This window comes from Microtus ochrogaster (genome assembly GCF_000317375.1).
Source record: "Microtus ochrogaster isolate Prairie Vole_2 chromosome 14 unlocalized genomic scaffold, MicOch1.0 chr14_random_2, whole genome shotgun sequence".
In the NCBI taxonomy this organism is placed as follows: Eukaryota; Metazoa; Chordata; class Mammalia; order Rodentia; family Cricetidae; genus Microtus; species Microtus ochrogaster.
The window spans coordinates 338,282-364,092 of record NW_004949097.1 but is presented as its reverse complement, the minus strand read 5'-3'; the positions used below and the strand labels follow the sequence as shown (position 1 = coordinate 364,092).

Genomic DNA, 25,811 nt, shown 5'->3' with positions numbered 1-25,811 from the left:
CAACTGAATGTAACCAGATAGATTGCTTTTATGGTCGTTTGCTGGTCCAAATCGTCGGGAGATGCTCTCTGCCTCCTGGTTCTGGTGCGAGTGCCAGCATCATCGATTACGTTGCCTCCTTTCTATACAACCGCCCACTTACTATCGAACTCACGGGCTACAGATACGATGAGTCATAACAGTCAGAGCAAAGGGATCTTCTGAAACTGCACTTTCCACTACAAGTGAATGAGGTTACTGTCTGATGCCGAGAAGGGCCATGCTGCCAGACGTTCTGATAAGGTGATTGATATAACTGAGACCAGCGGGGCTTCCTGTGCCTGAGCAGCAAGCACCAGTGGGCTCAGCCCTGCTTCCCTGTGTCTTAACTACTGAAGACCCTGAGGGTGAAGACCGGGTCTTATTCATCTCTATAGCTTGGCTATGTTAGGATTTGAAACCTGTAAGGGACCATCTCATTTAGTCTCCCTTATCACAGCAAGGGAAACGGAGCGTCCGAGAAATGAGAAAGTTGACTTGTTTTGTTCTGGCAGAATTGGGGACTGGAGCCTCATTTCCTGACTTCCAGGTGCTGTTCTTTAAACACACACACACACACACACACACACACACACACACACACACACACACACACGCAGGCACAAGCATAGTCTCTCTCTCACACAGAGATACGCACACATAGTCACACACACAGAAACACATGTACGCACAAAGTTCCCACACACACACTTGCGGGCACACTCTCACATGTGCCCACACACAGACACACATGCACACACGTCTGGAGTGGCTCTGCTTTATGCCTGTTGCCCTGGCTTACTCATCGGCAGGCTGTTGAGTCTTTACCCCAAGTCTTCCGATAATGAGACACTGTATAGCCAACCTTGTAATATTTCACCTTCTTCTTCCATAGCTAATAACCGAAGAGAGTGGAAACCGTGTTCCAGATAACAGGATTCCAGGAGGTATGCTGTGGAGACCGTTTGCATCTGTGAGGTCACCATCCTATCGAGGACAGGAAGCCCTGCACCAATCCCAGGCTCCCCACAGCTGGCACTGCCCTGCAGTTGCTCGAGTGGAAGGTGAGGCTTCAGTGTACAGGACCCACAGGACCCACAGGGATGTTTGTGGGGAAGCTGTCGATAGACCAAATGGGACACGTTTGTTCTGCGATATCAATTCCCATTGTGAAACGACCAGCTTCTGAAGCGGCTGAGCTAGTGCTGGGGTGAAGTGAGATCACGGGGTAGAGTGATGCCTTGTGTCTGTGTCTCTGTAACAGGATGCTCAGCCTCACAGGGGGTCTGGCTGACGGATACTCAGTGCCTGGCCTCTTTCTCACCTGCCATTCACATACACACAGACTATCTCTACCCCAAGACCTAAGCTCTGAAATGCTCTAAGGTCTGAGATCCCAAGTGTCCACATGATGTCACATGTGCCAAATACCGCACTTGACCTTGGCTGGAGGGTCACATTCAAAACATAGGCACATTAGTCATTTGTAGAAAATTAACTATAAAAATCCTATAAAAGATCATCTTTACACCATGTATATAAGGTATACACAAAATAAACGAATTTCAGAGATAACCTTGGGTCCCATCCTGAGATAGCAAATATTTATGTAGGTATTATAAAACCTGAAATGCAAACCACTTCTGATCCCAAAAATGTTGTTAAGGAGTACTCAGCTTTTACCCACAAACGCACGCTCAAGCCACGTCAGCAGAAAACATAAATAGTCTTGGGCCAACATAGTTTTGGGTTTCCTTCACTTTGTATAAAATTTGGTATGTGTAATTTCATCTTACAGAAATTATTTTGGGCCAGCTCTCCCCATAGTCTGCTATATCCTCACCAGCCATTCGCTGACCCGGTGCCTTCCCAATGTATGACTTGAGACACTGCATGCTGAACTTGACTTTTTTTTTTTTTTTTTGGAAGGACTGAAAGGGGCTGGAGGTGGGAAGGCAAGCCACCATTTTTAAAGTATAAAACTGGAGGTAGATTCTTCCTTTCACCCCTGGGTCTCAAATGGTTTTTCTGTTGACACTACCTGGGAGATGGGGGTCCCCTGTTCATCTGAGATTGGCACAGTGTCCGAACAGACAAAGGGGGAGTGAAGAGGTCCTCAGATCTTTCTTCCTGACTGCTAGCATCAGGGAATGCTGTGGATGCCCTTGGTACTTTTAAGGGCTGATTCGAAAGTGTATCCACCTGATCTGCAGGGCTACGAAGCCCTTGACCTTGGCCTCATTAGCTCTGTTCTCTTAGTGGCTGAGTTCACCATTGACCTCACAGTGCATGCAAGCACAGATCATTTGGGTGCGGGATGGGACACACCTACGTTTCCTTGGTTTGCGGGTAGCTCTCAGAGTTGGCCAGCTTTGTCTAGGAAGGATTAGCCCCTGCATAGAAGAACAACACTCCCTGTGCCCCCTTCCCACCTACTTCCAAGTAAAATCATACCAAGTAGGAAGTAACCACATGCTTTCAACCACATTTGGGAAGAAAATTCCAAACGAAAATAAATATTTTTCAATAGTAAGAGAAAGAAGGAGGGGGAACCCAACCCGTACCCCATGTGTCGGAAGAGCTGGGCTGATAACACAATGCCTGCCTTACTGAAAGCTTCAGTGAGCCCACCTCCTCTTCCCTGGAATGGCTCTTGGCTATTATGCAAGCCGGATATGAGAAAGGCCAGAAGAGCAGGGGAACATCAAACCCGAATTGAGGGGAAGGGATAGCTGCTAAATTTAGCCTGGGTTACTGGAGGAGAGGAGAGGCTGAGAGTGGGTGGGAACCTGCCAGAAACAGTGCCTATTCTCTACCTCCTGCTGGAGAGGACCTGCTGAGAGACACCCCCCCCCCACCTGGAGTCAGGCTCTTTTTTGTCACAAGTGCTAATTAAGAAACTACCAAGCCCAAGTTTTTAACTGTCTGACCGCAAAAGAAAAGTAGCAGTCCTGTGTTTGGGAATGATTCACTAGACAACAAAACTTCCCGAGGAATGGGACCCTGAAATTGGCTTTAAAGAAAATGCATGTGGAAAAGTCCCACACTGTAGTGTTCACACGTCTGCATACTGGCTGCCTGCTCCACTGGGAGGGAGGGAGAAAGAGAGGAAGGGAGGGGAAGGGAGGGAGGGAGGGAGGGAGGGAGGGGGGACCTGATGGCCCTGGGAGACAGATTCTGCCCAAATGCCATCTGACATCCTGCTATTCAGTGGCACTGAGCACAAAATCACATTTTTATAGCCCTGCATCCAACACCCGCTTGTTCAGGACCACACACTCCATGGTTCCCACAAGGAACAGCAACTACGACAGGAGTCTTGATATTGAGCTCACTCCAGCCAACGGTCTCTGATCCATGATGGAGAAAGCCCCTACCCAACGCCAACTTCCCCTAGATGGTTTTCGTCCTTCCCTCAGCTTTTATGAGGACCCTGCTCAAGCATATAACTACACCCACAGAATCTCAATTCTCCACACTCTGGTTCGGGGCTAACCTCCTTGGATTAGTTCTCTGGTAGAAAATGTTCATCACTGCTGGGAAGCAGGGTGATAGATGGCTCACAGGGCTTTATTTACCTTATCCTATATGGATTTTATATATATATATATATATATATGAACATTTTCATGATGAATGGGCCCACCAATCAAGCTCTCTATTGCTCTCTCTCTCTATTCCAAGGCCTTACCCCTACCTAACTGAATATTCTTGCTGTGTATCAGACCCGTCAAGGACTCTTCTAGTCTCCTCCTTTGATAAAGGTGAACCTGCTTCCTGTGCCCGGGCGTCATCTTCCCTCACTCTACACCCCTGTGTATGTCACTGTGATCTGTGTTCACACTGCTGACTGTGAACTCCAGACAGCCAGTGTGATATGCCTTACCAATCCAGGCGACTTCCCCCCGTGTATGCACACGGTAGGTGTATGCACACGGTAGGCACTCAACCCATGTTTCCTGAATGAAGAATGAACTTACAGCAATAAGAACAGCTTAGCAGTTAACCACTCAACCCTTTGGTTTGTCTAAACCACAGGCAAGCAAAGAGAAGCGTCTTCCAGTACCTTCTTCATGGTTCTGATGCAGCAGGACCTCCGGCTTCGTGTGGATAGAGTTCCCAGGGTGGAAGAAAGGTGAGAAGAGAATACGAGGTTTCCTCTGCTTCAGAATGTGCTGGAGGAGCTCATAGAGCACATCGCCTGGAGGGAGAGGGAACAAGAGACAGAAATGGGAGGCTTTAGTTAACAGCTACCGAAGGAGCCGCGGAGCTGTGATAGTTGCAGGGGTAAGGAACGGATGTTAACTCACAGAGCAGACACGCGGACGGGCACAACATCCAACTCAACATGTCAGGGCCGTGTGGCTTTTAAAAATTACTATTATATGATTTAGGTTAAGTTTGATTTATGTATATGTGTCTGTGCCATGTGCATGTGGGTACCTGAGGGCCAGAGGAGGGTGCTGTCAAGTAAGTGGTGCTATATGATGCACTTACAGTTTGCTAAGTGGGTAGGTGCCGAGGAAAACGTTTTCGTAACTACATCCATAATAATAAAGATGACAAGAGAAAATTTTGAGGTGGTGGATATGGACATTACATTTACTACAGTGACGATCTCATGGATCTATAGTTATCTCCAAATTGATCAAATTATATACTTTCTATAGCTCTTGTAGAATCATCGGCTCCCAACAAAGTTGTTTCTACATGCTAAAAATAAGAGCAGGCCAGAGTGGTGCACACCTGTGATCCCAGCACTTGGGAGGTAGAGGCAGGAGCAGCAGGAGTTCCAGACCATCCTGAGGATAGCCTGGGCTACCTGAGACCCTGTCTCAAACAACAATAACAAAAACAACAAGTAAAAGAAGAGTAATATACTAAAAAAAGTTTTGGGACTTGAAAGATGGATCAGTGGTTAAGAGCACTTGTTGCTCTTTTAGAGGTCCAGGGTTCAGTTCCCAGCACCTATGTGCTTCACAACCATCTGTAACTCCAGTTTCAGGAATCTGGCACCCTCTTTTGACCTCTGTGGGCACTAGGCAAAGATGTAGTATACACATATACACTCAGGGAAAATATTCAATACACCTAAGGTAAAATGATGTGTGTGTGTGTGGGGGGGGTCAGAGGTCAACTTTGTGCAGCTGGCTTTTCCTTCTACTTTATAATGTGTGTCCTAGAATCAAACTCAAGCAAGCTGTCATGCTTTTGTGACAAATACTCCACCCAATGGGCCACCTTCCTTGCCACTCCCTTCTAAACAATTAAATTAAAATGTCAAACATACCCAGTCTAAATAAAAAAAACCATCTAAAAACAGATGGGCTAACACTATAGATCCTCCAGAGGGGGACTCATGGATTAGCTCGGTACAAGCAAAGGGTCCACAACTACATTCGGTTTTGAAAATGTCCCCACGGTACCGACGCTTTAAGCTGCTGAAATGATACCGGAGTGATCTGCTGTTTGATATTAGAGAGCCCATCAGAGGATGATCCCAGAGCTGGGGGAGATTTACGCTGTCCCAATGTCTTCCTATTTTTGTGAAAATACTCTTTTAACGTCTCTCTCTGCTTGCACTTCAGAATTATTTAAAGAAAATGACATCCTTTGGGAGTTACATTTTAAATGTGCAAAACCACTCACGGATTCTTCATAGAATTTTTACCTCACAGATTCTTGATAACAATTTTACCTGTCAGCTAGATGGCGTGGTAGGAGGCTGAAGAGGGAATATTTGAAGCCAGCCTGGGCTACAGAGTAAGATCCTATCTCATACAACAACAACAACAACAACAACAACAACAACAACAATGATGACAACAAGAATGACAACTTCTGGGGAGAATACATCTTTCTAACTTGCTCAGAGCCCAGGCTGGGTTTGGAGGTGTTAAAAAATAACAAACTTCATTAGTGTTGGTCAGAAGTGGCCACTCTCTATAAGGAACTGGGGCAGTATGGGGTTGCCCTTTCTTTAAAACTAAATCTAGGCATCACCCCAAGGTCCTAAAAGCTCCACGAAACGATCTCAACATTTCAGTGCTCGGAGGAAAGGAATGGTGGGTGCTGTAACTTGATATTGAAGTGTGTACTGAGTAGATCATTACACACACACACACACACACACACACACACACACACACATACACACACACACACATACACACACAAAAACCCTACCACAAACTGGTTCCACCCCTCTCTGGCTTTGATCCAACTTCACAATGCAGGAGAAACTCTATAAGGATGGGTGATTAATTTTTAAAAAACACCACAGGCTGTATGTCCTCCCCACACTCTTCCTAATAGAGATATGCAGTCAATAATTGTACCAAACAATGGGCCTTTGTCTCTGATCTTAGCCATTTTTAAAGACGTTTTAATTAACAACTTAATTTAACTGTGTATTTTGGGCTATAGATATTGCTATTTTTTCTTCCAAAGCGAGCATGAATGCAGAAACACTCCACGAGTGGTTTTTCCCTCCAAACCTATCTACTGCCTCCCCCCCGTACCAAATCAAGTTCTATAGGTGGTTGCCCTTTCCCAGGTACCCACCCCCACACCCCTAGCTTGCTGCTACTCATTCCACCCCCCATCTTTGGATTTCGGTTACTGGTGGGGCAGTTAACTGCTGCCATTTTCAATTAGGAATCAATAAAGCCGGAGACCCCAGTCTCAAGGGGATTTTCTTAGGAGAAGACAGGCAGGTGGACACAGAGGAGCTCTGCCCACATTTTGGAAATGATGTAGCAAAGCAGAACCTGTACTGGGTACCAGGTTGAAACTCTGAAGAGCTGCGAAGGTTTTCAGTGCTCTAAACCAGGAGCCACTGCTGTGGCTCCGACGAGAAGGGAATGCAGAACCCAAAATATAGTCCTATTTTAACGATTCACATTTTAATCTCATACAAAAATAAGTCCCTAATCAACACTTTTTTCTTTCCGTTTAGTGTAATGTCTTCCTAACCCTTCCTAATTTACATGGCCATACTGGGTTTGAGCTTGTGGATTTGATCAATGTTTTATTTTGGCATTATGCAGAATAGAAAACGCAAACATTAAAGAAATGTGTTCTTGATGATTACTATTAAAAAAAAGTCTGCAATTACTGTATCCATTTTGGAAGGGGAGGCCAGGAAATACAAATTTAGTGTCTGTGAAGGGTGTTCAGTGTTATTCCCTCAGCGAGGGGCACAGACTGCAGAAGCACTCAGCTTGGGTACCAGGTCACCTTGAGCAAGTCCCTGGGTGTCTCTGCAAAATGCACACTGTAGCACCTGCCTCTTTTCCTCATCATAAAGGGTCAAGGACAGTAATGTAAAGAAGGACTTGGAACAGAGCTGGTGTGCCCACACCTCCTCAGGCTGGTGAGGGGACCTAAAACAAGGGCCAGGAGGACAAAGCCACTTTTTTTTCTGAGTTCTTATTTCTTTAAAAATTATTTTATTTATACTGGGCGATAGTGGCACACATGCCTTTAATCCTGGCACTTGGGAGGCAGAGGCAGGTGGATCTCTGTGAGTTCAAGGCTAGCCTGGTCTATAGAGCAAGTTGCAGGACAGATTCCAAAGCTACAGAGAGAAGCCCTGTCTTAAAAAACAAAACACACACACAAAATGATTTATTGTTATTCTGTGTGTGTGTGTGTGTGTGTGTGTGTGTGTGTGTGCATGCTCATGTGTATGAGTGTCACAGTGCAGGTGTGGAGGTCAGAGGGCAATCCTGGAGAGCAGGTTCTGTCCTTCCACTGTCACTTGTGTTCAGGGCATCCAATTCAGATCACCAGGCGCTCATGGCAAATGAACTCATCCCATGAACCATCTTGGTGGTCCCTGGAGTTACATTTCTCTACAGTGGAATGGCTAGCTGATGCCTTGGGACCTGCAGGCAACCCTTCAACAATGCTCTTTAACTGCCTCAGGCCTGGGCTTCCTCATTCAGACTCCAGTCACTGAGTAGAATACTGAGGATCCATTGACTTGGTCCACATAGCGAGATGAGCACAGGGTACATAGTAAGAGCTTCTCAGCACGGGCTACAGCCGGCACCAGCTCTACCATCTATCACGCTACCATCCTGATCACTGACATCATCCAAGTGGCTCAGAACAGTCAGGTCCCACATGGAGAACTGAGGAGCAAGGTCTGGGTTCTACATTCCCCTTTGAGAAAAGGGCAAAGAAGGTGAACCAAGGCCTCTCTCTCCCCATACCTCATCCGGCCACACTGGGCTAAACCCAGGGTTGCTGACATGGGCTCTGTCTTCATGTCTTATTTTTTTTTTTTTTCACCAACAGCTGGTAGGGAAGGAGCTGTGCAGAGGGGCTTTCCCACAGAAGAAAGCAGGGGGGAGGGTGCATCAAGCAGCCTCTGCTGGAGCCTTACCTGATGATGACCATGCAAATGCCTTTGACGGGGCTGGTTAACAGTTATGGAAGCCTGAGTCCCAACTCTGCCAGGGAAACTTAACTTTATGACCCTTGCGTGTGGGCACAGCTTCATCAGACATGGTTCCTCAGCAACCTGAGAAATGGCTGCATCAGCTCTGCAGGAGGCAGTACATTGTACAGGCACCGAGTGTAACACTCGGTAGCTCAATGTACCTGTAACAACTGGGGATATTAGGTCTTAAGGATTCTAGAAATGTCTTAGATTGGCTCAAACTTCTGCTCTCTAGGAGTCCCCTTGCTCCCCTTCCCTGCCAAGAAATGGCCTTGGCGGAATAAGTCCTATGGTGGGCAGCCAGCCCTGGCATAAGAAAACCATTTTGTTTTTCGATGACTCTAGTTGGTAAAAAGTTCGGTTGAGTTGGAATCTGCCTTTCTTGAAATTCAATCTTGGCTTCTAGAGTGTTCAAAAACATTCCTTGCCTACAAAATTGTTACAACTTACTAAATAAATGAAGATGGCCCTGCACCTCCCTCCATGTCTACTACCCTCTGGCTCCTCTGATACCCCATCTGTTCAGTGGATATGTTCTTCAAATCCTTAAATGTGCAGATAAACTCATTTGTCTTTTCATAATAATAATAATAATAATAAAAATAAATTGTGTGTTTGTGTGGATGTGTGTACAGAGGTACACAACAAAGCACACACATGATATTCAGAGGGCAGTTTGTGCGAGTCGGTTCTCTTCTTCCAGTATGTGTGTCTAGGATCAAAGTCAGACCACCAGACTTGGAGGCAAGCGCCTTCATTTGCTGAGCCATCATGAACGTGAAACTGGTGACTCGCCCTTCCAAGGTCTGCATTCACTAGGACATGTTTTGCTTTGGGTGACTCCTCTTTGAGAAGGCCCACATCGTGCCTTACTTTCTTCCAAGCGTCTCTCTTAACCCTGGTGAGTAAGCCTGCACTGAAGGACCTTCAACGCTGCTTCACAAAAACCAAGCTAACACGAACAGATCTCTGGAAGACAGACGGTATTTGGAACAAGCTGTCTAGTTTCCTACTGAAAGCAAAGCTTGAGCCATGGAGCTCAACAGTGTGCCTAACTTAGCAAATCTCCATATTCATAGCGCTCAACAGTGTGCCTAACTTAGCAAATCTCCATATTCTCAGAAGAGGAAAAACTGGTCCCAACTAGTGCCTTACAGTACTAGGCAATGGAACCCAGGCCTCTGGATGTGGAGCCAACCGCTGGCTCGTCCACACATCTGCATGCAGATGCACATGGCCCAGGCACACAACATGCCACAGAGGTGGATCTACCATGACGTTGGGAGCTTCACCGACATCTTCCCTGGAGGCAGAGCTGGAAACAAAAATGTCTGTACCTTCCAGCTTTATGTCCTGATACTGATACATTATCCTGGGTCACATATGCACACTGAAACACAAACATCTTCAACACGTGTATTTTGAAAGCCAGGCAACCTATTTTGAAATCTTAAATCCTACTTTTTTCCCCCTCTTGGTGTGTGTGTGTGTGTGTGTGTGTGTGTGTGTGTGTGTGTGTGTGATGGGGTGTATGCACTCGACTGCACAGGTACATGTATGTGGAAGCCAGAAGGGACTTCAGTGTCTTCTCCATCATCTCTGTCTTGCAGTCTTGGACATGGTCTCTCAGTGAACTGGAAATCCACCATTTGACTAGGTCAGACAGTCAGTGAATTCTTGGGACATGCCTGCGACTTCCTCAGTGCTGGGGCTTCAGACACACACAACTGTGCTCAGCTTTTTATGTGAGCGCTGAGGATTTGAATTTAGATTCTCAGGCTCACACACACCCACTGAGCTAGCTCTCTAGCTCCAAATTCTATTATCTTATTGGAATTTCTTTCAATAGCTGGGCCGGGTAATCCTGACTACTCAGAAGGCTGAGGTGGAGAGTTGCAAATTCAAGATGCCCCTGGGTAACCCAGAGTGACCTCTGTCAAACAAGGAAGCAAGTGTGTGGGGGGGGGGGGCAAGGAGAATAAGGGGTGGGTGGAAGGGATAATGGTAAATAAGATTGGAGCTCAGCATGTGAGACTCTCCATTCAATTCTTGGTGGTGGATGAGGTGGTTGTTTAAAACAGCAGAGAGAGTGAAAAGCACCAGCCTCGTAGTCTTGTCAGTGTTTGAAGATCAAGAACTCAGAGACCCTACTATAAGCGGAGGTGGTGTGGGAGTGGTATGGGGTGGTGTGTGGTGCTGAAAATTATTTATTTTACTTTTAGAGAACAGAATTTGGGCTCCAGAGCGAGGCCAGCCCAAGTCTGAAGCCTGGGTCCCGTCGTCAGCTGCCTGTGCACATTATTCTCCCTCTCTGGCTCTCAGTGTGATGACTTAGCTACACTTGCCTCTGCTTTTGCGCCAAATGAGAATAACGCCACAGACCTGGCAGGAGAAAGGGGACAGGCACCAAACGCTGGTCTCACAGAATACACATCTACTAGATGGCACCTCTTGTGGGCACGGCTTTTAGTAACTCCAGGTCATAGTTTCTCTGTACTGCATTAGAGCACAGACACAGCCTCACTTTGTGTGTGGAGATTTCTTGCTCCTTCTGTTGCCAGAATCATCTCAAAATCTTTGGGGTTCTGTCCGTTAGCATATAGGCAGTTTCAAGGTTTCCCCATAGCCCTCCCTCATCCTTTCATCCCCATCTTTCCTCCCAGTCATGATCCAGCCCTTCCTCACCTGGCGTCAACCATCCCCAGAAGCTATCAGTTCCGTTATCTCTACTTCTTCCCTTGGCTTTCTGGTTTTCCCTCCAAGGGAAGCCTTCCCCCACACTGCGCTAGCTGAGGTCACCTCCCCTGTGTCAAATCAAAGGGCAGTTGTGGTACTGGGGGGAACAGTCCCACTTTAGCGGCATTCACTGCCAGGAATCTTAACCTGCCCCTCCTAGGACGCTTCCTGGCTGCCGAGACTGCTGCCCTGGCTTTCTTCCCACCTCCCATCTCTTCTTCCCCTAGCCCGTCAATATCGGGTTTCCCAGCAGTCTCTCTTGGACCACTGCATCTGCTCCCACGACGTCACTCCACTTGTCTTCGGCCTAATCTGTTCTAGTCACAACACTTTCTGACTACCAGGACCACATTTACTTATCTCCTAGGGAAGTTCCTCTTGAATGATTTATGGACGATGTGTCCAACACAGAAATCTTTGCAAACCAGAAGGGGTGCCCTAGTTCAGTAAATGCAGTTACCTCATCAGGTCAGAAATTGGCGGATAATCTCTCCCCTCCTCCTCATTAAACACCGAATCAGTCATCGAGTCTGGAGAGTCTGTCAGCTAAATACTCTGGGGATTGTCCCCTTCTCTCTTGTCCTGCCTTGCTTCTGATCACCACCAACATTTCAAGACCCCAGCCAGACTGCCCCACCGCCACACTGCACACCTGCTCCTTGCCAACCCTCTGCCTCTGCTTCAGCTCCTGAATAGGATGTGCAGGACCCTGAATGATGTGATGAGGAGTAATAACTGAGAGCACACGTAAAGAGTCAGCTGTGGAGCTATGGGGTATTATATATTGATCATTCCAAGCCTGCTCAGCTAGTCTCCATACTGGGGGTGGTCGGGGTATTTCCAGTTTACACTGTTATAAATAGACTCGCTAAGGACATTTTTCTTTGTCCACTACTGGATAATTTCCTTGGGATATTTTTTTAGGAATGGAATTACCAGTGAAAGGCTGTGATTAGCTCCAACGCTCTATTATACACTGCTGGTGTTCCAAAGGCTAGGGCTAGAGGGCCACTGCCTAAATGCCATCTGCTGCTTGAGAGTCTCTTCTGTGGCTCCGCAGCTTCTCCCTTCTCTGTGTCAGCGGCCTGACAGTGGAACCCTGACGCTGTTAAAGTACGGACTTTTCAGGTGATGGTCGGCTATGCGCACACTCTTGACAAGCAGATTATCATCTCAAGTAACACACTCCCCAGTTTGCAAACAGTTCTCTCTTCTGTTTCATTTTGACTCAGAAATGTGGGTTTCCTTTTGACCAATTATAAAATAGAGAAAGCGAAGTCAGTAAAAGCATGCCTGGTGTGAAAGGCCTAAGTGTTTAGCTTGTCAAGAAAGTCTCTGCTAGGTCCTTTCTGCCTATGGCTGGGTTAAGAATGGAGCCTGCGGTTAACCCTCAGTTCCATGAATTCGGCAGTGAAAAAAGCAGGGTCACATGCCTGGGGGTAGAGGACACCCCCCCACCCATTACTGTGATGGGACAGTGTGACAGCGTGAGCTATGAACTTCGATTGGCTTTGGTTCCCAAGCATTCTGTTTAGTCTATTTTGGTAGCTAAACTGAACTACAAACGTTTTCATTTACTATGGGGAAAGGTAATCCAGTTCAGTTCAGGTATTTCAGTGATCTACCTCACCCTCCGCCTTCTAAAGTGCTCCCCCTCCCCCCCCCCCACAGAATCTTGGAGACAGTGTGTCTCAAAATGTATTTCAGGCTGGTCTCCTACTCATGATCCCCCTGCCTCAGGCTTCTGCGTGCTAGGATTGCAGTTTACACCATGATGCCTGGTTTGCCGGTGTCTTTTTCTTTTCTTTTTAACTGAATTAAAGGAAACTTGAAAGTGAGTTTCTTTTTATTTTTTAAACAAGGATGGAGAGCATAATATGAATTAAGTCGATAGTGACTTGAGAGATTTTGTTCATATAAAATAATGGACACATAAATCTCTTCTGCCTGAATGCTATGCGAGCAGTAACTCTAAATAAGAGCGAACACAAAGTGAAACCTGTCTGTTCTCCTTTATTAATTGGGTCTTTCTGAGTCTAGTAATCAAACACATCTCTGCATTTTAATCACCCCAGATCCATTCAATGGGGCAACTATTTAACTGCTCAAGGACTAGATAACATGACCAGTGAAGGTATCAGCAAGGCCCAAACTCTTCCTTTATTACTTGACTGTTGTTATTTTAGATAGGGTCTTATGCAGCCCAGGCTGGTTTTCGATTCACGACCCTCCCGCCTTAACCTCCTGAATGCTGGGATTACAGGTGTGCTCCGCCATGCCTAGGTCCGCCACTTTAACCGAGTGGTTCATAGCACATGCGCTCACAGCCATCTCTTCTAAAGTCTTTAGGATCGGGGCAAGGCAGATAAAAGGGGAGGAACAGAGCTTTTCTTCTCTATTTGATGGGACCCTAGACCCCTTAAAGTTCTGGCATCTGGTCATAGGTGAATTACTTCTGACCTAACAGTCTCTTTGATCTGGAATCCTCCTCTTCCCCACACACTGGCCAATGCCAGTAGATCTCCCTTTTCTTAAGTAGCCATTGAGACCTTCTGTGGAGAGTACGGTGTCAGGATGAGTTCACTGGCCATATTTTCATATTTTCATGCTGAGCCTATGCACGAACCAGACTCTCACCTGAATGAGGAGATCGGTAGCGGAAATCCTCTTTGGTCAGCAGCAGGAGCGCCTTGCCGTTCATTTCGAACGTGTTGCTCTCAATGGGCCTTAAAGAAAACTCGTTTTCCGCCCACTTGAGCCACTGGGCTACGTCATCTCTGCTCCAGTAAATTGGCTGCAAGCCTGTTGGAGAGCATAAGGCAGAGAGAAAAGATCTTGTCAGTTACACAGGTGGGACAAAGCAGGGTGGGGGGGGATAGTCTTGGAATAATTAACAGAACTGAGACTTTATGTCTCAAGAGCCTTCGGTTGAGTTCCAAGGCCCAGGTTTGCAAGGGCTTAAGCGTGGGTCACATTAACTTTCTACTTAGAGGAAGAAGAGGGGAACCCCTTTCTGCATGTTTCAGGGATGACAGGTCTTCTTAAGAGTCTGTCCCTGGGCCTGCACTAAGGTCAAGTTGGCTCTAACGCAGATGAGGGCACCACAGGAGGACTAGAAGCGTGACACATCTCAATGTATTTAGCAGGAGACCTTAGACTCAGAGCTGATGTGATTGTGGCCCAGAGCCCTTTGAAATGGAAGTGTTCCAGAGCTGGTCTTGACCCCCAGAGCTGCCAAAGATGAAGCATCCCCTAAAATCTATTCCAGGAAAAGTCATCTACTCTGCCTCTGGGAAGTGGCAGGCTAGCCTCTGGCAAACGCGAAGCCAGAGTAACACAGAAGGTCCTTTGACTCACTGTTTGTCTTGCTGATGGACTGGAAGTGGGTCAGATGTCACCAAAGGGGTGGTTCAGGTTGTATCTCTGGGAGGCAGGGAGTCTGAGTTTTTAGTTCATTTTGCTGCTACGGGAAACTTTGATAAATCCTTCCAGTGATTAGAACAATAGTTTTCAAAGTGTGACCCTTAAGAATCCTCTGAGTTCCCAAGACCCTTGCACAGTGCCTGTGCAGCAAATATGCTTTTCAGAACAATAGCAACACGATTTTCTCTTTTTACCCTCATCCTTTCATGGACACATAGGGAATGTTCTAGGGGCTACATGACCTGTGGTATCAGGTATCACAGCAGGCTGAATACAGAGACGTGAGTTCACAGGGATGGGAGTCCAGGCCTCTTCTATTAACCTGGACATTGACGAGGTTTGTGAAAGCATTTAACACTGCTTTTTGCTTTTCTTTTTACTGTGTTTGCATATATCTTTTAAAATATATGCTTTGAATACATATCGATATATGCCTAGTTTGCTGCTCAGTAGGTTAGTAAATACTTTAAAAAGCAGTTTATAATATGGTAAGTGTTGTTGTAAGTTACAGGAGCAAAACCTCTTGCGTAGGGGGCTGGGTGGGGATTTGGGAAGAAGAGTCTTTGATAATTATTTAGACCTTGAATCCTGACAGTGCAAGAGCTTTATCTTCCAAAGTCGCAGAATCCAGAGTTCAATGAGAGCTCAGTGGGACCGGTGTCTGTGCAGAGCTACGGCGCATGCCTTAAAAATGTGCCCTTCAGCTCAATCCTGGAACAAACCACTTTTCCTTCTAAACTGGGCATGATGAAATACTGTCTGATCCCTTGGATGCCCAGGCTGCAGAGATTGCAAGACAAATAGCTCAGATCCCAGAGAGTCTTCTCAGAGTCTTCCAGGCTCTGACCGTGACTGCTGGCTCCACCTTCCAAGAGGAAGATGGTTTTGGAGAACGGAAGTCCCCAGTCCTTACAACCAGTCAATTGGCTGGGCATGGTAACGCAGCTACTTGGAAAGGAAAGCAAGGCCACAAGTGGCTGCCTGGGCTACAGAGTGAGTTCAAGGTCAGCCTGGCAACTCAGTGAGACTTTGTCTCAAGTCCAAAGAGGACTGGGGTTATTGTTCAATGGTAGTATGCATGAGGCCCAAGTTCAATCCTTACTACCCTAAAATCAAAACCACCAATCCAATCCAAACTCCAAGAATTTGAGTGTGTCTTCTTGGCTTTTAAATTTTATGCGAATGTTTTTCACATGGACCAAACAAGTAGCATTATGGGGTAGCTACTGTAATACGTGACTGCTTTTTTGACCTTTAGGAGGAAACAGGACCACTAAAGGATTTGAGGATTTGAGGTTTTGTTTTTGGTTCTTGATTGGTCAGAAAGCAATGCCTACTCAAAATGGTTTCTGGACGTAGCAAGTGTCCACCTCTTTTTTTTTTTGTTGTTTTTTTTTTTTTTTCGAGACAGGGTTTCTCTGTGGTTTTGGAGCCTGTCCTGGAACTAGCTCTGTAGACCAGGCTGGTCTCGAACTCACAGAGATCCGCCTGCCTCTGCCTCCCGAGTGCTGGGATTAAAGGCGTGTGCCACCACCGCCTGGCTGTCCACCTCTTTTAAAAGAGGCTATCCTGGGAAAACCTTTAACTTTACTTCCTACTGTCAATGGTGCCCACTCGGAACAAGAACAGCACGCCAACTTGTGACTTCAGATGTACTGGAAAGTGGGAGGGGATGGGTGGAGGTTCCAATCAGGCTGGCCACAGGAAAGCACCTAGTGGCTGGAGGGCTTTTAGGGTGATACAGGCAACCGGGTCTGGGGCAGCTTGTTGCGATGTTTAAGTAAATAGAGAACCAAAGCCTACTTAAGAGGGGAAATGAAAGCAAAATGCTGACGTTGCTCCTGAGGACAAACTGAAACAGAGAGGTGGGTGAGAAGGGGGCGGGGGGCCACAAGCAGTAATTTGAGGTTCTTTATTCTCTATGGAAGAAAATCCTCATGAGTAATCTTTTCCCTAAACACAAAAAGAGTCACACACACTCAACAACACTGCAGGGCAAGAATAACAGTTTCTCTTCTCACTTCCCATTAATCTCTCCCACAGCTCAGCCTTGAAGCAACCAAGGCCACAGAGTTTGGAAACCCCCTCCCCAGGAGCCCACACGGAGGCTCTGGGCACGTCAACAGCTATCTGGACGGCAGGTTACAGAGAGCTCTTGGCTGCTAGACAACAGTGACCCTGATGCTGCCAGCAACCTGCTTGGAGGACACTCAGGAAATCGATCAGCCTCACTGCGCTTCCATTAGCGCGAGGAAAAGGTGGACAGCTCGCTGAGCCAGCGACAGGCTTGCTATACAGTCGTGTTGCAAGTCAAGTCCCTCTGCTATTTCTTTAATTCAATGGGATAAAAAAGGCTAGGATATAGCATGTGCTTTGTAATTTTAACAGGAACAACAACAAAAAAAAGAACCCACTCCCTTCAAGGGCCCTAAAGCTCCCTATGTGGACGTGTGTAATGGGCTAGGGCTGGTACCTGGGGTAACTAACTGGTGTGATGGAGGCCATTTGATTTACTAAACAGTCATATATGCACATCTACACACCTAGCACTGTTCAGAGCGTTTCAGGAATAGCAGTCCGTTTAACTGCATGCTTGCACAACATCTGAGATGGAGGTGCAAACTAGGAAATGGAGGCCGGATGCATTTAAGGGATTCACCCATGCCTGTACGAGTCTAGCAACAAGTGGAGCTGAGATCTGAATCCAAGGACTCTGATGCCAGAATCTGCTTTCTTACCCAGGCATTTTCCATCCACACTCAGAACTAAGACTGACTTTCAAAAAGACTGAGGAAATCGACTCCTTCCCACCCAACACCGAGATCCTTGGCGGAGGGAAGTTATCAGCAGATTGAAGATAGGGAAAAAAACAACAAAAAAAAAAACCTCTGCAGATCCCAGGGAGACAGATTTATGGCTAGGAGGAGAGGAGGGGGCATGTGGGACACTATCGAATGTGTCCGGGAAGAAAGTGCTTTTTTCACAGGCTGCTCAGCCTGATACTGACTCTTGACTTCTTGCCCAAGTCCCAGCTGTGGGTGGGACGAAGGCTGCCGGAGAAGGGAAGGGTGTGTAAGACTGGTTTCCCAGTCAGTTCTGGCAATTTGGCTCAACAAAGAAAGAATTTACATGTTAATGACTAGGAATGAGGGAGGAAGGGAGAGGGAAAGAGGGAGACAGACAGACAGATGTGTGTGTGTGTGTGTGTGTGTGAGAGAGAGAGAGAGCGAGAGAGAGAGAGAGAGAGAGAGAGAGAGAGAGAGAGAGAGAGCCTCTTTGATATTATCCTATGTGTACCAATGTGCCACAAAAGCCATTTAACTACGACCAGCATTCTTAACACACCAATTACTTTTCAGAGAGTACTTGGTGAGAATTTTGTATGGCGGAACCAAACTGCTATGAGAAAATTATTAAGACTCCCACAGGCCTTCTTCCCTAAGGAGGTGCAGTAAAGCTCGTGGGCTCACAACCTCCAGTGATACAGCCATACATTCAATTCATACATACATACATGATCCATACATACATTCAATTCCATGTTTAACGATGGCCACCGCATCCATCAGGGCATCCTCAGTCCATGCCCAGCTTTCTGAGTTATGCCTAAACTAATGATGGAAAGCTGGCCGGGGGTCAGAAGCTGGGTTCTGTTCACACATCTGTGGCTAGTGAGTATGGGATTCTGGAAAGAACACTTTGTTGTTTTCTGGATCAACAGCTTCATCTGTAAAAATATTGGGCTGAAAGTGTGTGACCAACTAGTTCCGGCAGGATTAGTTGGTCACACACATAGCATGCACCTATGGAATCTGAACCTTAAACACCAAACAATTCAGCCAGCCAGGATGTATGTTTCCCTAACAAAACTACTTTACATTCGTGATCATGATCCTAAGATTTTGGAACTTCTTGAAGGTCCTTCTGAGTTAGAGCTTAAGAGTGTGTTGCTGTGTTCTAATTCTTTGCAAAGTTGTCAGCCAGCATGGCAATGATGAGCTGCCCCATAACAGCTTGCCCCTTTCAAGTCTATAGGTGCTATCCATGAGTTAACTCCTCTAGTTCATGAGAGACGTGCAATTGGCTGGGTTCTCATTTCAGTTTAACAGATGAGAAAATGGAGGGCTCAGAGATGGTGGACATGGTTTGAACATTACTATGTTCAAGTTTCTTTATTGTGTGTGTGTGTGTGTGTGTGTGTGTGTGTGTGTGTGTGGTGGTCTTTGAAATGGAACCCAGGGCCTCAGACACGGTCAGCAATTGTTCTGTTGCTGAGCCACACCCCAGCTCAAGGCCTTTCACCACTACAGTCTTTGGCAAAGACATCTTTTTCACATAAAAATCTCTGTATACACAGGAGTTTGCTATGGAGTCCATGCACTGGAAGGCGGAAGTCGAGAATGTGAGGGATGGAGATGCCACAGCAATGCTCTGACTCAACCCCGGTCTCTATGTCTGATTAGAAAACCGAAGCCTGGAAAAGCTTTTCCATACCACGCCGGTCAACCTGCTGCAGGGATCCATGTGACCTCATCACTTGACTCGATGACAGCAACACGACCCCTGACCTAGTCATGACCAGTGACTAATCCTTCCTTGTTTGGTCATGTTGTCTATAATAAGCAAGCTAGAACTACAGTTTTTGGAGCACGCACACCTATGTTCCGTTTGCTCTTAAGACAGCACAGGAGTATGACTCGGGTCTTTCTCTGACTGGACAATACAGTTCAATGACAATGAAGCAAACAGGTACTAAACTCTAAAATCAAATCAAATCACAATAACTACAGTTCTTGCCTTAACAGGAAGACCACAACAGTCTAGAGAAGTAGAAGTGTTGGGACTATTGGCTCCTTAGTCCCACTATTTACTTTCTTTATGTTAATTTTCAAATAGGTCGACAGTAACAGCCAACCCAAGCACTTATTCTGTGCCAGGGGATGCTTTAAATATGCTGTTCACCTAATTCCCTTGGCCCCAAAAGACAACAATCATGGAAGCACAGAGAACTTCAGTGACTTCTGGGATAAAGCCATGGAGCCAGGAAATGGAATAGTCAACACAGGAACTCAAATGGTCTGATGCAATCAAAGTTCATAGCACATACCTGCCTCTCTATCCACTCTATCCAAGACTCTGTGGTACTTTGACAGAACACAAGGTACATTAATAACTTATACATTTCCTAAGAAGCCACCCTATTTTTTACGGTTACATTAATGGCAACATCTTTGCCTGTGCATACATAACTGGTGCTGGGAATCATTCCACTGTAAGAAGGCATGTCAATCTATAGCTGATTTAATTATTCTGGCATGCTGCATTCCACCCAGATACAAAGCTTCTATCACGGAAGTTTTGAAAGGCATCTGTCATCCCCATGGGTCAGTGAAAGTTCTGACCCAGTGAGGCCTGAGATGGGAGCATGCTGGTGACACACTAGCCCCTCCTTTTGACGGGTACCAATCAACTTCCTGGCTATCAACCCATCTCTACACTCATCAATAAGATGAAATGCTTTTCTGAAACTCAGAAATATACCAAGTACAAGCCTTTCAGCAAATTCACTGAGGAGGCGGAGGTGGAGAGGGACCAACCAGCGTCTGGCATCACAGGGATAGCTTTTTCTCTGTGCTCACGCACACAGGTCTCAGGGGTTCATCAGCCTCACTGTTTCCGTCTGTGTACACACTTCCCCTCCCCATCTACTCCTCACATCAGATCATCACAGCACCTTTTCCTCTTCCTGCTATGCCAAGGGGCACTGCTGGGATGCCTGATGGTCCTAGAGAGTTCTCTGGCCTGGGATGACATGAGTCTGGGCCACCTAGAAGAACTCAGCTTTGCTCTCTCAGTGAGTCTACCCATTTTGAGTGCTCTGCCTGATAATCATTCTCCTTGATGAATGAGAGAGGGAGGAGTCAGAGGGTGAACAGTGCTGTTTTCTTCCTTGCCTGTGTTGATGTTATGCCGTAAGACACAGCAGGCCAATAACGGGCTTTTCCTCGAAGCATTCCCAATGTGGTTCATTGTAGTCTGAAGTTATCTGCAGCTCACCTCGTCTTAATATTCTAGACCTGAGACATTTCTCCTTTATCATTTTTCTTTTTAGTAACTTGTTTTTTTTATCACCCACTATACACAGCTCTTTAAAAGATAGAGCTCATTAGATTGATACAAGACTGTGGGATGGGAAGCTGGCAAACCATGCTGGCAAACGATTTGGTGGTATTTTAAGAGCTTGGTGAATGTCAACTTCTGAGAATCTACCTTAGAGAAATAACTTTGTATGCAGAAAACTCCTTCATGCACAAAGATGTGCATTTTGTTTTAATATCAAGTGTTATTTTTAATAGTGGAAAACAGAACATAAAAAGAGAGCAGTTACTGACAACATCCGTGATAGAAAGTGATGTCATGGATAAAAGCATTCAGAAAGAATGAATATTCATATAAGAATAAAAAGTGTGTACACTCACAGAATCTCAAACAATGCACAAAACACAAAAATATTAACAGCAACTGCCAGTCAGTAGTAGAATTACAGGTGACATTTATTGTCTCTTTTACTTATTTTTATTTTCCAGTTTTTTGTATTAAGTATGTATCAATCTCTAGATTAGGGCACTATCTTACTAAATTGTCCAAGATGGCCTTGAACTCCAGATCTTCCTGTTTCAGATAGCTGAGTAGTTGGGATTACTGGTATGCTGTGGGACAATGGTTTGACCCTGTAAAGATTTGTTTCTTGTACTTGTTTAATAACATGCTGATTGGCTAGTAGCCAGGCAGGAAGTATAGGTGGGGCTACCAGGCAGGAAGCAGAGGCGGGGCAATGAGAACAGAAGAATCCTGGGAAGAGGAAAAACATAGTGTGCAGTTGTGACCTAACCGCAGAGGAAGCAAAATGAGAATGCCTCACTGATAAAGGTACCAAGCCATATGGCTAACACTGGCAAGAATAATGGGCTAGTTTAAGATGTAAGGATTAGTTAAGGTGGTACAGTCCTGAGATCCCAGTATGTGGGAGGTGGAGGCAGAAGAACTAGAGTTCAAGGCTAGCCTGGACTATATGTGATTCTGTCTCAAAAACAGAAAGATTGAGTTCACGAGAGATCATCTCCTACAGAGCTGTACCTGATGATTTTGGTTGTTTTCTCCCATCTTTTGCTTGTTAGTCATGTGCAATTGCTAAGTGAGAACCTCATTTTGGAGAGCACCCCAACTCTCCTGAGTTGTACTGTAGCATTTTGGTTCATGGGATCATAGGTAGTTTCCTTCTTAAGTTTAAAAATCTGCTTTCTAATTAAGTAAAAAAACAACAAACTAACAAACAACAACAACAACAACAACAACAACAACAAAAACCACCCCTAGTGTCTTAGTTCCCTTCCTTGATTCTACGTTAATGTTTCCATTCTCATCACTTCTACTTTGCCAGCCAAGAGTCAAAGGGCAGAGTCTCTCCTTGTCTCTTCTACCTTTGGACAGACAAAACTGCCAGTTATTAGGGCCATGTGCTAAGAGTCAAATGTGCATGCACGTCACCGGGGGTGACTTTCTAATGACGCGCACATGGCACTCAGGACATAGAGGTCCTTCAGTAAGTCCCTTGGATACAGCTGAAGATCCCACTGCTAGCTGACCCACCTCTGTGCCTGCCACCCCAATGTGTAGCAACTTCAGATTGAAACATTCCCACCAGAAATGAGGTGGGGGGAGGCCCAAGAGCCTCAGGAAGTAAACAACAGAGTTTCAGGAAGTCCCTGAGGCCAGCAAGACTTACAAGTCCCACTCCACAAGCTACAGAGCACTAAACTACAGGTGAGGAAGGAGATTCCCTGAGCAGCTGAACTGCCTGCCAAGTCACACAGGGAGCTTTAGGGCTGCAGCTTTGGGGCAGGGTCTTTTATGATGTAGCTATTTTATCATCCCTGTTCCAATAAATAATTCCTTATCCATTGTACTGGTGTAATTGTTAGCTTGAAATAATCTAGAATCACCTCAAAGAGTCCTAATGAGGAATTACCAAGACCAGGTTGGCTTATGGGCATGCCTCTAGGGAGCTGTTTTAGTTAACTGAGGCAGGAAGACCCAGTCATTGTGGGCAACACCATTCCCTAAGCGGAGAGTCCTGAACAGAATATAAGAGGAGAAAGCTAGCCAAGACCAAGCAAGTGTAGTGTGTGTTTATTTTTTCTTTGGTCTTGACTACAGCTGTGAAATGACTAGCTGCTTGAGTTCATGCTCCAACGTCCCTAAAATGATGGAGTATGACTTGGATTTGTGAGTAAAATAAACCCTTCCCTCCCCTATGCTGCTTTGAGTCAGGGCATATTATCACTGAAATAGAAATGAAGCTAAGATGTCCATATACCTGCTATCCCCCAAAACTCATTTGTTGACCAAACCAGATTCCAGGAGAATAGTACATCCTGTGGCCAATTCCCCATCTAAGGTGGAGATGTTTGCATTGTGTCTCCCAGTTCAAGTCACACAACACACCCTCTTTCTGTCTAGGCACTATTCCTCTTGCATGCTCCTGCTATGCTTTGGAGAGTCAGGATGCTTCAAACTTGTGAGGTTCAGTACATCACCTATGTTCCTGTGTTCCTGTCATCTCAGCAACCATTCTGTGGAGCTACATGGGACACATCTGTATTTACAGAAAAAAACTGAAGCCCAGAGAGGTTAAGGGACTTTCCCAAAGTTACAATGAGCCTAAAACCAAAAGAACAGGAAGCTATGACAGGAAAGGGTGGATCTTGGAGTAGTTGGGGAAGGAATGCAGGATGAATATAACCAAATACAATATATGCACATCTAAAATGCTGTAAAAATTAACAAAATTATATTTAAAGAGAGTCATTCTACTCTCCAAGACAAATTTAAGTACGGCAGGCAATAATCCCAATATGTAGAATGTGCTCCATGCATTTTAGGGGGTTTTGCAGGACAGAGACTAGACAGCTAAGTGCCTGGGCTTTGGCATGCATCTTTAGAAGATGGAAATGCGTTCAGCAGCTCACTAGAGCTCAAGAAGCAGGAACAACAGTTCTGTAAGCTGTGAGATGTCCTGGCAGAACTCTGAAGCCACGATAGCACAATAGCAAAGAGGCCTTGCAGGGTCAGGGTATAGGCTGGAAAAGTAGCTCCCCTGGAGATACCAAGACTGTCAGGAGCAAGTGAAGGAAGGATAAAGTAGGGCCAGGCAAGGAGGCATCTGCCTCGGGGTGAAACACAAAGCCCACCTTTTAAAACCTCAGTAACTAAACTAATAGTTTAGTACAATAGATACCAATGGGCTCCATATGTACAATTCAACCGAGGATCGATTATGCATGTAATGTATATAAGGAAATATATAAACCACCCCCAAATAACAATAAACTAAGCCCGTTAATTGTACAAAACCTTCACAATTTATCATGTCTATTCTCTAAACCATATAAGGTAGCGATCTAAGAAATCTAAGAAGGTTGTCTGATGTGGGAGTCCCCTCTGTGTGCTGTGATTACCATTAATGAATAAAGAAACTGCTTTGGACCTATAGCAAGGCAGAACTTAGGTGGGCAGGGAAAGCTAGGCTGAATGCTGAGAGAAAGAAGGGCGGAGTAGGAGAGATGCCATGGAGCCACTGCCAGAGTCAGACAAGCCGAAACTTTGCCGGTAAGCCACTGTCACGTGGCGATACACAGATTAATGGAGATGGGTTAAATTAATATGTAAGAGGTAGCCAATAAGAAGCTAGAGCTAATGGGCAATGCAGTGATTTAATTAATACAGTTTCTGTGTGATGAATTCGGGTCTAAGCTAGCCGGGCGGCCGGGAACCAACAAGTGGACCTCCCTCCAACAGTTGTCCACAGCCTTAGGTTTTGTAAACAAGCTAATAATTTAAAGTATATGTCAGATGGTGGGCACAGGCAAATAGTATCCCGTTACAAAAAGTACTTGATAGTCTTAGCATGGGTCCTGAAATGCACACTCTGAAGATTTCACAGGATAATGTGTTCTAAAAGTCAAAGGAAACTCAAGAAATTCCTGAGCAACTAAACATCAATGCTTCAAGTCATTCTCCTAAAAGAGACACGGGGAGGAGATTCCATGATAACCTTGGAAAATAGGAACCGACCAGCTCAAAAATCACTCAGCTTTGGGGCTTTTGCAGACAAAGATCTCTCTGCACACACATAGGAACATCTGCCTTCCATTTCAACATTTGTGGACCCCTGGAAAATCAAGTTAGGGCCTTTCAGTATCTTGGATACAAATGAGTCTAACTGCTGTCTTGTGATATAACGCAACATCAAACTGGGTTTGAAAGGGAAACACACATATTACCCCAATTAGGGGACAAAAACAGAACAGAGAATCAGAAAGGGTGCCGACTTCTCACACAGACGCCACAGCAAGTTAAAATGGTGAGAGTTACTTGGCAGTGGATCTGACAGGGGGCGGGGAGGGGCGTTTCTTCTCAGGAAATGTTAAAGTCCTTGCTAACACGCTGACACTTGGTATGCATACTAGGAAAGGTTCTCCATCATCATCCATCATCTTAGTCTATGAACAGTGGGTTGGTGTGACCAGGAACAAAAAGACACCACAGAGAGAAGAGCTTTAAAAGGCAAGAGGCAAAAAGGACAAAATTTCCTCTGTTTGGGTACAAAAAGATACATCTTATTTATGAACACTGCCAATGCTTATGCCAATAAGAAGTCCAACTATAAGACAGGAAGGAAAAGTAAGAAAACAAGCGATTAAAAGTCAGTGTGTTTCTCAAACAGATGTAATGAGTGCATATGAAGGGCGCGTGGGCGTAAGGACCTGGCTGATCTGTGGGATCTGCAGCGTATGATTGACAAGAGAATGAGGCTTTTCTTTCCCTTTTACTCTTTAAGCCACACACAGATGATCTTGTCTGGCCATAGTCACGGATCTAGACATTCCTTTATGGAGTGTAACAAGAGTGATCCTCATTCTCATTCTGGATGGGACAGCAGAGATCCAGTCACTGGGGTGGGAGAGGGGCTGGCCTTTGTGTATGGCCCATCTGGCCCCTGCACTTCCCTCCTGGGTTGCTCTTTTTTTTTTTTTTTGGTTTTTTCGAGATAGGGTTTCTCTGTGGCTTTGGAGCCTGTCCTGGCACTAGCTCTGTAAGACCAGGCTGGTCTCGAACTCACAGA

At 45.7% G+C, this 25,811-nt stretch overlaps 1 protein-coding gene across 1 annotated transcript in view; it reads right to left on the bottom strand.

Annotated features, from left to right (window-relative positions):
- The window catches only part of Etv6 (ETS variant 6), a 239,729-nt gene that overhangs the window by 38,821 nt on the left and 175,097 nt on the right, over window positions 1-25,811 (bottom strand). Inside the window, exons 3-4 of the mRNA XM_005364490.2 lie at window positions 13,841-14,005; window positions 4,085-4,219 (exon numbers count right to left, since the gene is read on the bottom strand). Coding sequence (XP_005364547.1) covers window positions 4,085-4,219; window positions 13,841-14,005 — 300 coding nt within the window. The remainder of the gene's footprint in view (window positions 1-4,084; window positions 4,220-13,840; window positions 14,006-25,811) is intronic.